Source organism: Tauraco erythrolophus, chromosome 7 (genome assembly GCF_009769465.1).
Source record: "Tauraco erythrolophus isolate bTauEry1 chromosome 7, bTauEry1.pri, whole genome shotgun sequence".
NCBI lineage: Eukaryota > Metazoa > Chordata > Aves > Musophagiformes > Musophagidae > Tauraco > Tauraco erythrolophus.
Genome location: NC_141471.1, coordinates 20,374,754 through 20,389,535, shown reverse-complemented (window position 1 = coordinate 20,389,535; position 14,782 = coordinate 20,374,754). Strand labels below are relative to the sequence as shown.

General features: G+C 43.8%; 1 protein-coding gene across 1 annotated transcript; it reads left to right on the top strand.

The window, feature by feature from the left end:
• Positions 1 to 7,816: 7,816 nt before the first annotated feature.
• MSRB2 (methionine sulfoxide reductase B2) lies at positions 7,817 to 14,536 on the top strand. The gene is given in 4 exon segments (XM_009991542.2): positions 7,817 to 7,921; positions 8,885 to 8,961; positions 12,896 to 13,043; positions 14,429 to 14,536. Coding segments are annotated over 4 exon segments (438 nt in total).
• The last annotated feature ends 246 nt before the right edge of the window (positions 14,537 to 14,782 follow it).

The following is a 14,782-nucleotide window of genomic DNA, read 5'->3' as shown; positions in this document are numbered from 1 at the left end:
CTGTGAGTGCCAATTTCTTTTCATTACACTATTTTTGCTGTAGACTTCTAAAGTAAATCAGTTTAATCCTAGATCTGCCTGCTATTAACGGGAGCTGCAGTACCAAAAAGAGCGCTAGATGACTAAAGGCTGGCCCTTAGGTATAAATATATGAAAAAAAAATCAGGGGCCATAAGACCAAACATTGGATGAGTGACCTATTCAGGTATTAAATTCCTTCAGGAATTCCCAATGACAAGACAGCTAAGTATCAGGAATTCGCAGGGACTGGGGCTTTGCAGCACTGGGCCAAATGTTACGTTGGATGTAAGTACCTCACGGCAGTTTCCTCAAGCCAAGCTCTGTGTAGCATGTGGTGCGATTCTGACATACAAATAAGATGAAATGCAGGATGAGTTGGTCAGAGTGCCTTTTTCAGAGCACAACTCTGGCCAGAAATCTGCAGTTATTTACACAGGGATTGTTCTGTAGCTTTTTTTACCATGGGATAGAGGAGGGATAAGAAAGAGGCCACCATCAATTTAGTGTGTGGTTGCGGCTTGCCGTGTATTTGCTGACCACAGAAATACAATAGTAAACAGGAGCACAGATTTCAGTAAGGTCTGTGCTCAGTTTTGGTACTGAAATGCCACTGAACATTAGGAATGCTGGGAAGGTGGTTTTGCTTGCCACTCAAAAATTAAAGCAACGCATGCTAAGAACATGCTAGCAATACCTGATCAACTAGTATTTTTCCCTGCTATGGCAGGGAATGGCAGTACAGTGTGGAAACAAGAGGTCTGTGTAAAACCTAGCGCCTGCTCTGATCCTTTCTACCCTCTTCCTACAAAGCAAATATGGGCCAAAACATTTACAGCAGCAGCACTGACTCAGTACACTGCAGATCTGGCCAGTCCTTATATCACATGAAGCTGGAGGAGAAGTTTTCGCTCAGCCCAGAGTTGCTCGAATGGGCCCTGGAAAGGAAACCCCGACTCCCATTCCTGGGGGAGTGCTGGGCCAGACTGCCACGGCACACTCCATTTTCATGAAATGGAAAAAAAGCCCATGCCTTGGAGACAGAATGCTGCTTTTTCCAACAGATGACTGGTGAGCATGCTGGAGACCAAAGATTGTAACCAAATCTTGAAGTACTGCCAAAAGAACGAGTTTAAGGCAGGCAAATCACACCAGGCAAAGCAGGACTGCACGCTGTACACCTGCGAAACCCTCAGGCAATTTTTTGAATTAGAGTGGTTTCTTGCACTGCTTCCACCTTATGACACGTTTCTTATTTTTCAGATAACATACGCTCTGGAGAAAATCACAGCCTGGTTTTAGATAACTGAGGGAAAAAAAAATACCAAAAAGCTTCCAAAAACCCAGATGCCAAATTCATTTTGAGGTATTTCCCCCCCTCCACTATCCATCTACTTTACCAACAGTCCCGTTCATTACTCTGTAATTCTTACCCAGGTGAAATCAAGAGAAGAGCCCAGCCTCCCTGTCCAGCCAGGCATCTCTTGCAGGGAGCCGGCAGTAGGTCCGAGTGCCCCATGAAACTCCCCTCCGAGTCAGGCCGCAGCCTTTACGGCTGCTGAAAGCTCTGCTGAAAGCACTGCAGACCCAGGGCACGATGCTTCCCACTGGGAAGAGGCACTGGTGGCAGGAGGCGGTACACCATAAAAAACAGAGGACTGAGATATGACTTCTTGGCCCCTTAACTTGTACAATTGCATCCGTATTTTAGTGTAAGATTTCCAGGGGACAGACGCTGCCAGGAGTCCTTAGCCACACAACACAAGTGAATCAGAACTTGAACTCCCAGCCAAACCAGTACCGCTGCTGGTGGCTCGGGCAGCGGCAGTACAAAAGGACTCACAGCCATTCACAAGGAGCAGGACAGGCACGCTCGGCCCCCGCCTTCTGCCGCTCTTCTAAACCAAGAGCATTGCAGTGAAGATGAGTTACCAGCACAAAGCCAGTGGGCGACTCTACCAGACATGCCTGCAGCACAGCAAAGGCGAGATGGAGGAAATGCAGAGTTTGGGGGGGATTTTTAAGGAGCATGATTTTGTGCTTTCCCTGATTAGAAAATGCATTTAAAATAAATCTTTTGGGATTTATTTCTAAAAGAGAAGGAAAGAAGGTTCATAATGGCACTTATGTGAATCCCAAATTTAAGAATACATCCAAGATGAATGAGCGGGAATAAAACCTGTTCTGGTGAGCCCTACTCCTCAGGAATTCCCATTTGCTGGGAAAGAGGCAAATTCTGTTATAGGGAAGTCCATCTATTGAAGGGAGAGCAATTTCCCCCAATCGGAGTGTGAAGCATGACATAACCTACTCTTAAATCATTTATATTTTACTTTTATGATGCAATTGTGAATTAGCTTTTTCTGCATTTGTAATTAGAGGATAGAACAGATGGTCAGGGCTTAGTTCAGGGTGATAAATCCATTAAGATAACCTACAGAAAGCTGCTGCTACAGCGGTTGCTGCCAAGTAACTGTTCATTCAATGCTTTGTTCGGGCTTTGGGTAATGGGTGGAAGAAGGACCATGCCAGTTTTTCACTACCTTGAGGTACAAGGGATAAGAAATCACACAAAAGCTTAGGGAATGTATTCCTACTGTCTATTTGGCTCAAGAAAATTGGATGGTTTGATGTAGGGGATGCACGGGGCAATCCAGAGAAATAGCCTGGAGTTGTTTCTTCCCAATAGCTGCCCCTGCAGCTACTCTCACTCCGTCTCAGAGTGCGTGTTTGCTTTTCAAAGCGGACGAAATTTAGCTGAACAGGTGGCCTGACTGCAGAGTAGAGTTTCCTATCAAGGAGTGATTGCAAAATATCCATTTACTTTGAATTCATGTCTTCACTCATTTTGCAAGAAATTTCTCACAGCATTTAGAATCCTAGCATAATTTATGCTGGACAGGACTTAAGGAGGGCATTTGATCTAATCTAACTCAAAGCATTTGTCACAGTGGACCAAACATGTAGGTCCCTTCCAACTGGTCTGGTCTGATCCTATCCTATCCTATCCTATCCTATCCTATCCTATCCTATCCTATCCTATCCTATCCTATCCTATCCTATCCTATCCTAATTCCACAATTAGACTCCAGCAGAAGGCTCCTGCTTAAGCTAGTCCATAAATACGACCTATTTTTTCCTAAAAACAGAGATCAGAATAATGAGGTATCCTATAACTTATGAACAGCAAAATCAGTTATTAAATTGTAAAGTGAACAAGACAAGATGATGTGCGTTCATTATTTCTGATGATGTCTTTGACCTGACTCACATCAGGCTACTCCACAAATGAATCTCAGCAGAATCCATGGGTCAGCTTCAGAGAGGTTCAGATCTGCGTTCAGTCTCTCTGTGCCTCTGGAAACCAGCAACACCCTTTTCCAAGATGCTTTGGCACTTCTGCTACTAATCATTTTTGCTGAAATCCCTTTCCATCATTGGAATCAGCACCAGAGCACTACCGCATATCTTTGGATAGAATTTCCATGTGGAAACAGTACCTCCATATACCAGGAGCTCAGAGTTTCATCACATCTGAGTGGCTAGAAACTAGCTGTGGAGTTGTATCAAGTCTGTTAGAGGAGAGGGAAGACTCTGTGGAGTAAGGATATGGAGTTCTTGTGACCCTCTCCTGCAAAAACGGGGAGGATTTCTGTGGGGAAGGTGGAGCCCACAACAGATACAACCTACCGACTGAGGTGTTCATGCCCATCCCTCTGTCGCTGTTCTCTGGGGACCTGGGCACACAGCACCACTCACATTTGACAGGTCCAAGCCAAATTCTTGTATGCTGAGCTCCCATATGTTTCAATGGGAACATCCCATAGGAGGGGATATACATTAGGTATGACAAAACAAGCAGAGGAAAACTGATTGCATACAAATGCATATAAAAAAATACCACTCTTTCAGTGTTTTCTTCCGTACATAGTAATGTCGAGGGGCTTTATTAACAAAAGCTGCTTAAGCAGAAGCTTGAATTTGAATGGGGTTCATTGGATTTCTGCACCTCACTGCTTCCTGGCTGACTGCTCAGTGTCTGCCAGAGGAGGCATGATGTGATGCTCTGCTTGTCCCCAAAGCTGTCAGTCAAGGCAGAGCCTGGGCTGTGAAACAGTTAGCCCCTGAATAAATATTAGCAGGATAGTCCGGACCGTGACCACGTCCCTCCTACTCTCGCCTTTGCCCGCCTACACACACGCTGCTGCTGCTGCTGCTGTAACGCTGCCGAGGGAGCTGAGGAGCTTCTCCCCCATCTACGCACACCTATCGAGACATTGTGCTTTCGATGAGTGACCCTTCCCTGGCTGCAGCTTGTGTATGCTGCTGGAGTCAGGTGACATTTTTAACAATAAACCCACTGAACTGCAATTCGGAGAGAATTTACTTGAAAATTTACATAATGTAGCTAGAGGAGACTTTTAACTGCTTCCCCTTGTGCATAGGGGAGGAAAAAAAAAAGAGGAAAATTAAGTAACAGCCTAATTGGCTTTTATAACAGTCTACGGGGAGAAAGGCAGGCGGGTTCTCTGCCTAGCTACAAAGCTTGGTATGTGCTGTAACCATGGGAGGCAATATTACAGGCATGACAGGACAATGATTTGGTTTTTCAGCCCTGAAGATCTGAAAAATGAAATACCTCCAGCCGGGGGGGTGGGGGGGTGGTTTTCCGCTTGAGGAAGACCTGTCAGGCTAGTTCAGAGGACTGCAGGTCGGGCTTCTCTTGAAGGGGAAAACGGAGGATCCGATCTGCCGGCGCACCACCTCAGACATGGATCACGGCCGTCGGGATGAACGGGATCTGTCTCTTCCACCGCCACATTCATTTTAATCAGGGAGTGGCTTGTAATGAACTGGGTAACAGAGAGGATGAGGAGGCCAGGGCTGATGAGCCTACTGCTTTCTGCTCCCACCGCTCCCCGGGGTGCAAAGCCCAGGCGCCTGCTCCCCTCCTCCAGAGCCCAAGGAAGGCGGCACAGCAACGGACTCGTGTTGGTTCAGTTCCCATTGCCTCGAAATTGCTGCATTTCGAGATAGTACCAATAACGGAGAGCTGCAAGGCAGATATTGACAGTTCATTTTTTATTGAATTTTGTCTTTCAGAAACACACTAGTGAATCAATGTCAATTACATTAAAACATGCAAGTTCCAGGACTAATCACTTTCTCTCACCCTCCTTCATTTCCCATATACTTCAGGGAGAACTCCATTGATTACCTGTCCTCCTCAGCAGCAAACACTGCCTGAGACCAAGGCCAGGAATGAGAGGGAAATGCCTCTCTTCCACTGTTGAGCTGGAGAAAGTGGCGGAGAGCCCCAGGAGCAACAGCATCGCCTGCCATCACTTTCCAGCCCTAACTGGACTCTCAAATTGGGTGTCTCCTCTCCAAAGGTTCCCTAACATGTTCCAATTCCCTCCTAAACCATGGCTACATGACTGGTATAAGGTGCCACAGGGGTAAGCTAGAAGAGGTTTGGAAATATCTTTCTCTGATCTTCACTTCCCAAAATAGCTGAATATGGAAAATGGTGTCCTTCTGCCTACAGCGCAGACGTTGCCCTCCACCAGCACCGAGAGCCCTGGCGAAGCCCTCTCCTCCATGCCCAGCAGCCCCACTCCCCTACCATCCTGAATCATGGTCCTGAGGACTCACAGGCATCAAATCTCCAGGATTTTTATGGAGGTACTCTGGCTTCACTCCACTGTGTCTTATTAGATAGGACAAAGCCATTAATCAACCGTGTGACCCCCTCTCCTCTGCCACTGCGGACAGCGAATGCCATCATCTAGGAGCCTTGCTGCTATCTGTCTTTCCATGCACCGTTTAGTGGACCTGAGCAGAAGATTTGATTACAGCCATGGTACCAATCACACGCTGTGCTGGATGTCCTCAGCAGCCATCAAACTCACCGTCTTAGACGTGAGGTTGGTTCAATAAGAAGGGTGTGTATACACAAGACTGATCACACAACACTATTTTAGCTTTTGTTTTAAAACTATGCTAGAAGAATTAGACTAAAAAGAAAGTTATTTTGTATTAAGCACCATTATTGGCTTCATTATCCAATGGAATCAAAGCAGCAACTTCCACATCATTCAGTAATGATGAACTAATTCCAAATCATAAATGGAGCTATTGGAAAAAAAGCAGACAACAGCAAACGGACTTGTGTTTAGGTCTACCTTGTAAGGACAGGAGGCCAAACTAAAACACAAGGCCTATTATGGGTGTATTTATAGGCCAAGTCAAAGCAGCTGTGACTGCAAAACACACCGCGTAAACAAGGAGCCCCTTAGACAGCACGTCGCCTTCGCAATTACTCGATCGATACAACTAAGGGCATCGCCTGTGACATGCATTTAGGAGAGCAAAAGCACTATTGCATGCAAAGGCTAGACGACTTCTCCTTAAAAACAACCTGTAACAGCTGCAAGCAGACACCTCAACAGGATTTTGTTGTATTTATGGCTGCAGGGATCGTTTGATTTTTAAGCAGGTCTCTTCGCCTCTCAGTAAGAAGCGATTGAGACCTCTACCTGCAAATGCTGCATCGGTATTTAAGTGGATGCTTTACTCAATTGCTTTTATAAGGTGCAATTATTTAGGTGGAACGCATGGATTAGACACAGAACCCACTCAAAACATGGGGAGGGGGATGAAAGGGCAGCAGCCACCCTGCAAGGGGAGGACATTCTGGTCCCCAGTATCCTCTAGCCAGTTGGAATGGGTTAAGTCAGCCTGCTGTAGGTATTTGTCTTGAACTGGCAGGCTAAAGTATATTTTTTATAGTTAAACTGTAATTTTCAAAGACCCTTTTTTTCCCCAATATCATACAATCATAGAATGGTTTGGATTGGAAGGGACCTTAAAGAACATCTAGTTTCAAGCCTCCTGCCATGGGTAGGGACACCTTCCACTAGATCAGGTTGCTCAAAGCCTCATGCAACCTGGCCTTCAACACTTCCAGAAATGGAGCATCCACAACTTCTCAGCATTGCAAGAGAGGAGTCCAGGCAAGTGTTTGTCACTCAGGAGCTGCCATTTTCTTCATGTATGCTCTGCTGTTGGGAGATAAGCGTGGAAGTAGTTTCCCACCTCAGACTTTTTGATTAGGAAGGAATGAAACTATTTTACTCCTTGTTTTTCAGCCAACCTATTAATTCTTTGCCAATCTCACACCACCATAAGGTGCTGCACCCTGTGTACAGACTCACAGCGGGCGTTGCTGGGGGTTTGCACTGAGATGGGTGACTTCTGCTCTGCTGTTGTGTGTGTCCCACTTAATCGTGGCCCTGTTTTTCTTGAGCTGCAGGTGTTGCTTTCTTCCAGCGCTCCTTAGCACTGCTTTTCACTAAGGCCTGTGGAAGTTGCTCATCTTTGATAGCCCATAAACGAGCGTTAGTTCTGGTTCTGAGGGTTTCCAAGAGGCAAACCACCAAACCTTTCAGCAGTAGCCAGGGATGAGGAAAGAGCCCCAGCAGACCAGCAGTTATCCCAAGCCAGAATAAAGAGCTGGGAGACTGGATGGTACCTTGGGTTGTAGGTGCCCATTTTCATTCAGAGGCTTCCCAAGTGATGTGCTGGAGCTGCTCTCCTCAGGTAGCACACTGAATGGGAAGCAGATGCAAAGTCCTGCACTCACCCGGCTCTTATGTCCCTGAGCTGCCCTCCTGTGCTCGGTCTGTACCCATAGAAACTTTGGGAGAATTGAGGTGATGATGGAAAGCATCAAAAGTCAAAGCTGAAATGGTGTTTAAAAATAATATGAATTATCTTTCTAGATCTAATTGAAGACATGGGCTCTCTGACTATGAAAGCTGAAGCAACTGTTGCTACAGACTGGAAAAAAAAATTTACTCCAGAACAATTCTATGTTACAAGAGAAAAAGGAACTGAACTGGTAAGCAAAAGCACTAAAGCTGTCCAAGGATAAACCATCTCCTCTGCAAGCCGGGCAGAGAAAAACCTGCTTTGGGCAGCTCTCTTCACTCAGTTGCCTCGCAGGTTTTCCCCTGCCTTCCTGTGGACGAAAGTTAGACTCGGCATACTGAACCAGGTGGATTTTGTTCTGACCCAGGCTGGTTTGCAGATGAACAAATGTTCTGCATTCTTTTCATATTTTTTTTTTTTCTGGGATACTTTACTGCCAGCTCAGCCATCTGTGTGGCAGCGGTGGGGGCCTTTCCAGAGAGGAAGAAGATGATCATATTTTTGTCCTGTAGTCTCTTTTTTTTTTGACCATATGTAGATTAGGCCATGCAATATTCAGGATTAGGTTATTCCTTGTGTGACAGGTCACCCACTCACCTTGTCCCTGCACATTGCTTCCTTCTGTGATGAAGGCCATGCAGCGTCGCAGGTGGAGCACCAGCATCCCTAGCCTGGAGCCAGGGCTTCTGCATGTGCGGAGCATGCACCGTGGGATTAAAACATGTGAATCGTGCCCAAATCCTTACCTGTAAAACAAGGATCCCAATTCCAGACCATGCAGGGAGGAGGAAAGTTCTTCTGTAGAGCCACTTTGAAGTTGTGGCACTCCATAGCAGAGCCCTGGTCTTTGGGATCCTGCACATGTTACAAGTTCCTCGGAGGTCAAGACTCCAGCCCTGGTACCTGGATGATTTATGCATCTGACTGGTCTCGAAGTTTCTGGGGGCAGGGGGTAGTCTTCGCTATTAATCCAAAGGCATCCTCCCCTTCATTTCTTTAGGCTACTAATGTTTGTTCTTCAAAGGCCCCCTGTGAAGCCTTCTTTTTATGGTTTTTCTCCTGTTTTGAATCTGATTCCTACATGCTTGTTCCAGATGGTGAGCTTTTAAAGACCTGCATTATTAACTTCTCTTTTTTCTTCCTTTTTCAAAAGCCATTTAGTGGGACCTATCTGAGTAAGACAGAACGGGTAATATACTACCTCATGTGCTGCAACGTCCTGCTGTTCAGGTAATATCCTTTAGATTTCACAGCATCCTTAAAACGCCGTAAGGGTGGCAGGAGGAGCAGTGTCTTTTCATGAGAGGAATAGAAAGTGTAGGTCAGAAGAACAATCCTTTGGTGCCAAAGTGCTATGCATAAGGTTTCCAGGATGCCTGTGGTCATACAGGTACACGGTGTGCCCTTTTCTTGAGCATATAAGGGTCTCCAGTGGCCAGCAGACCATGGTTGCAACACCAGGGTCTGCCTTTTTGTCCTGCGGCACATACTGTCCTTTTTGGTTGAGAATAATTCTGTTAAGAGGTCTCTAAGCCACGAGTTGCCACGAAGTACCTGTGTTTATGTATGAGTATCACTGTATGTTTGCTCTGTTCTGTGCTTTTCCATAGCCACCTTCTGCCACTCATGCTACTGGGTGAGGGAGACCTTTGGTCTGCCTTAGTCTAGCTGTTGTTATGTTCTTACTGCTGGGAGACAAGACCTCCTCTTCACCCCTGCCCCCTTCTTGTTCCCTAAATTAAATTCCACTATTTTTGCCTTTTTGGTGGCATCTATTTTTTCAAACCTGGCTGTTAACCTCTGTGCTCTTTACAATACTATATACTTTGCAACTTCATTAAGTCTAAGAAAAAGGAAATAGAGTGCCTGGGAGTAGGATGTGCAGAGGGTGTTCTGTTCTCTGTAGCTCAACCAGAAAAGACAGTTCCTCGTATTTTTGGATCTAGAAAACAGCCTTTATATACTCCCAATGGCGAGTTCAATCGAATGCAGCTGATATGCCCATTTTTACAAATGCTTTAAAGGATGCATCACGGATCAGAACTTCAAACAGGAAGATAAGGAACAAGAGGTCTGGATAGCAAGAAGCGGGGAAAAATGTAATGGCTGTATTAAAAATAAATCTAAATTAAGCAATTAAATGGTAAAATTGGAGGCTGATAATTGTGAACAGTTAGTTTTTCTTTGGCCAAGTACAGAAAACTATTGTTATGCAAATGAACATTTGCTTAAATGTATGGTTTTCTATAGAGGTTTGCTAATAAATGCATTTAAATAAAATTGTATCAGAAGCTAGTGCAGCACTGCAGAATATTCTGAAGACAAATAAAAAACCTAAAAATATCTCTGGAAAATTCAGATAAATTAAAGCAATTTAAAATTACTAAGCTGTGAAAGACTTCCTTCAGTTCCTTCAAATGTTCCTTCAATTTGGGCACCTTTTATACTAGACAATGGATATTGACAGGCCAACATGAAGAGAGATGAGCAATGGAGGGAATTGCTTCTGCTGCTAAACTAATAAAAAAACAACAATATGACCAAACAGTCATGCTGCTTTTTGCAGTATCCAGCTCTCAGAGAATATAGGTATTTCTGTTTAAAGCATAAAATAATGCTGAGCCTTACAGACTGATACAAGAAAATAATAATAATAAATAAATAAAAAAAACTTACAGAAAAAAACTTTTAGGAAAATTGAGAATTATTAAACATGTAAAATGGTCTGGAAATATTTTTTCCATGAACACATTACCTTGTGGAGGACGCTAACATTCAGGTAAAAAAAATTGTATTTCAAAAGAAATTCACTCATCATGTTTATTTCCTAGTGCGTTAAAAATGTTCTTTCTTTTTCAAATGCATTAGATCATTAGCTGCAGGTAAACATCAAGCATTTCCTCCTTTCTTTCAAAGTATACTTGTGTGTATACATTTATACCAGGATTTATTACCTTCTGCTACCAAATATTCATTTGAAAGAGTTGGAAATACATGGAACAAACCCCTAGCCTTTATAGATAGCAAATTGTGGTGCTTTAATGAAATCTCAAACCTTCAGCGAACCATAAACCTACAGCTGAGATTCATACAGCAAAAAGCACTTTTTAGAATTATCTGGATTCCATCCAGGACGACTGAAATAGGGATCAAAGTAAATGACATGTGCTGGAGGAATGGTGTGTCGAAGGCTAATCTAATGCATATGTTTAGGGGAAGTCCATTTATCCATAAATTAAGTGGTGAAATACTTCAAAGTACAAATATGATCTCAAACAGCAATATTTTGGGGTACTAAAATGTTTCTATTAGGGAATCTAAGTGACATTACTGTTAGTAAAACCACACAGAGACCATCTCTGTTGAGAGCTACTTTAACAGCTCAAAAGACTGACCCTTTAGCAGTGGAAAACATCTATAATAAACTCAAGCGTTGTGAGCAGCATGTAAGGGACGGAAGTCAAGGACAGATGCAAAACTCACCAAGCGTTAAAGACCTTCCTTGACTCGACAAGGTTTCAGAGAGGGTCCTCGTATCTCTGTATGAACAAGCAGAAGGATCCCTGTGTCAGAAAATGAAGAGTCCTGACCGAAATGTCACGAAAATAAAACAGAAACAGCACAGGTATGCATCAGGGAAACGCAGAAGTCATGTACAGACATTTGAGTTCCCCCAGGTTATTCTTTGGGACTCCGTGGCTGGCAGGCACAGTGTTCGTGTGGTTTTGTAGCTGGCAAGGCAGGGAGCCTTCTTTGGCTGGAAAGAAACAGGCCTGGAGCCCTAAATACCTTCTCAAGCAGAAGCAGAGTCTGCAAACCGCATTTGCTTCGGCGCAGCCTGCCTCGGGACTGTCTCCGATTTCTCCTCAGTTTTATGCAGGGGAGGAGGTGCGAGAACATTTCTCACATGTCTTCGTGGATTGACTGGGCTGAGCAACAGCTCACACAAAAATCAGCCTTTGGTCATTCTATGTTTGCAAATCCTCTTCTATTTCCACGGTAGTATTGCTCAAAGACAGCCCTGTACAGTTAATTATAAAACCGTTCTTGGGGTTGAATTTTTTTCAGCTTTTTGCCCTGCACATTTGTCTTGTCTTTCTGAAAGGCACTATAAGTAAGATTTTTGGGTTTTTCTTCATTGTATTAATATCTCACCAAAACATACACGATATATAATAGATATTTTACATTAAATTCTAAACTGACTGATAGACTAAACCCTTCGATCACTGAAAAGCTGCTGCTGGTGTTGGTGTCTCCATCCACCACTAGATGCCAGTAAGAGCATGAGGTTCCTCTAACTGGGATCAACACGGGAAACCGGGAGGAGACAGTTGTGGGTCTCCAGACTGCTTATCCTGGTAGTATGTCAGTCTGTCCTCATTTCTCTCTCGAAGTCCCACTAGGTCACTCTTTGCTAGAAGAAAGTACTTATTGCTATCAAAACTTGCACAACTTTAAATAGGAGGGATTATCTCATTTTTGTATGCTAAATCCCCAAAATATTTTCTGATCATATTTTCCAATACGCTCAAGGTTTTAATGTGCACCCAAACAGGGCTGGTAATCCTGGATGCTAACGGGAGACACCTCCAAGCTAACAGTCTGTAATACTGTTTCTGATGGCTGTGATTATCTCTTGGGAAAAGTGAGGATTTGTCAGTGGTTGATTGATGGTTTGAGCAAGGCCCTGTTTGATTTACCAAACCGTTCTGGTGGCTGACTACAGGCCGAAGCCGTGATCAGACACGAGCATGGTCCGATGGGCCAACCCAGCTATTTTCCTTACTCATTTTCCATGAACTCTCTTCTCTGAGGTTGCGCTGTATTGGGCAAGGCTCTGAGCTGCAATGTTGCAGGTGTAATTCATCTAAACAATGTGCTCAGCTGTTGGAAAAACCTTTTTTCGAGCTTTATAAAACACCAAGCTATCAGTGAAACAGAAACAGTGAGGGAAAAGCTCCTGTTGTGAGGAAATCGAGAATCCCCTTTGGTAAAGAGCTTCCAGCAGTTTGATACTAGTCAGAAAACTTCTACTATGCCAAATACTATTAATAGTAGTACAAGACAAGGATGAGGAAAAAAGCTGATGTTTTTATTAAACATAGACCTTTTTGTAACATCTCTCTTATTAATTAAGACGAAGATCTTGCTTCCACTGTAGCTCAGAAAAGAAGTACAACTCTGGAACTAGATGGCCATCGTTTTCTGAGACTTGTGATACTTGTGGCAGAGATGAAGGTAATACTGGTATCATGAGACGACCAGATAACTCGTTGTGATCAACTAGAATTGAAGTTGTCTGCAAACAGATATGTTTATTTTGGAGGTGATACCCAAAGACCCAAATCTTCACAAATAAGTCTTCTTTGAGCCCATGCATAAATATACCTAAATCTAGCAGTGAGAATTAAAGTATCACTGAAATCACTCTACCTCACTTCTTGGTATGAAACACATGAGTAGATGTCTAAATATCTAATATGGACAGTTTGGGTGAAGAAAATTATGTGACTGGGGAGAGTAGTTGTGTAAGTATAGCCAAGGGCTGAAGTTTAGGCAGAAAATTTATTCAGAGGAACTCAGGCGAACTGCAGTATGTGACAACAGACAGTAGAAGGGACATTTAGTCCACCCATTTACCTCATCACAAGGTCAGTGTTTCCTAATTCAGTCCTGCTAAATGTTTGCTTAAGCTGTCCTTAAAATATGCAGTGATGGAGGCTCCACAGCCTTGCTAGGTAATGAGCTGTAACCTTCACGTCTTCCTACTGTTGGTTAGACACTGGGGAAAACACCAAGTTTCCTCTACAGCAGTTGAAGATCACTACTATTTTCCCTCCACAGCGGTGGTGGTGCCCTGCATCTTCACAGCTGTCTTCTATGCGTTCTCTCATTGCACAGAAGCCACCCTTCCATGGTAGCTACTCCTGTCCTGGTGGTGTTCCTGTCCTTACACCTTTACCTTTCCCGAATCCATGACCCATACTTGTATTGAGACCTGCTCTAGCACCCAGGTCCCTTTCTAAAGAACCGCCACCGCTAAGCATTTCTTCCCAACCCTGAGACTGTTCTGTTTATCACATCTGTTAAGACATAAAAGTGTGCAATTGAGTTTAATGAACTGCAGCCCCTTCTAGCAGGATTAGGTATTATCTGCAAACACAACAAGCGTTTGTTGCATGCAGTCCATTATCGTGGTACAGTTCATGTTTGCAGTAATATCCAGCAAACACTTTTCAAGAACCCAGCTGAAGACAACCTTCTAATTTTACAATGAACCACTGATAGCTATTCTGAGTCTTCTTTCTACCAGTAATTTGGAGGGGGAGGGAAGGAGGGAATCCTCAGTTTACCTGTAAAAAGCAACTACAGTGACTGTCTCAATTAACTTGAAACTTTCATTATGTATGGAGAATTCTAGATCATTCTCTCATTTATTTCCCATACTTTCTGGCATTAATATCTTTTGACTTCCTTTTCTGGGACCTGCTTGTCTGGGGGCAGATATTCACCCCCTGGCCAGAGGCAATTACTCCAGGATGTATTTCTAGTCTCTCCCCAAGACCCCCCCACCCACCCAACTCAACAGTGAATTCATCATACCAGTTTCTTCATTCAGGATAGCACAGTAAGTATCAGCATAATGTTGGTCCAAAACTGTAATGGTAATAATGGTTCGTAATTCCTGCTGCACTGTGATGCCCATCTGGGCCATGTGTTTGATGAGAGTCCCACACCTTCAGGGCAGAGGTTCTGTATCAACAGTGTTTCATTAAACTTCAAACCAGGCTCTGGTCAGTGAGAAGTGGATCTCTGTGGGTTACAGAACATCCTTTCACTGCTCATGCAACAGGCCTGTGAAAAACTCTCACACTTTTAATACAGAACTCAAATTCTGGTACTTAGGTCATTGCAGCTTTGCTTTCCAGCTATTATCTGTGTTGATAAAATACATATTTTTGTGGTAAATCTTTGGCAGTCTGCCTTTTCATGGTTAGTATGATATAAGTGTTGATCTGTTTATTGCATTTTCTTAACAAAAAAAAAA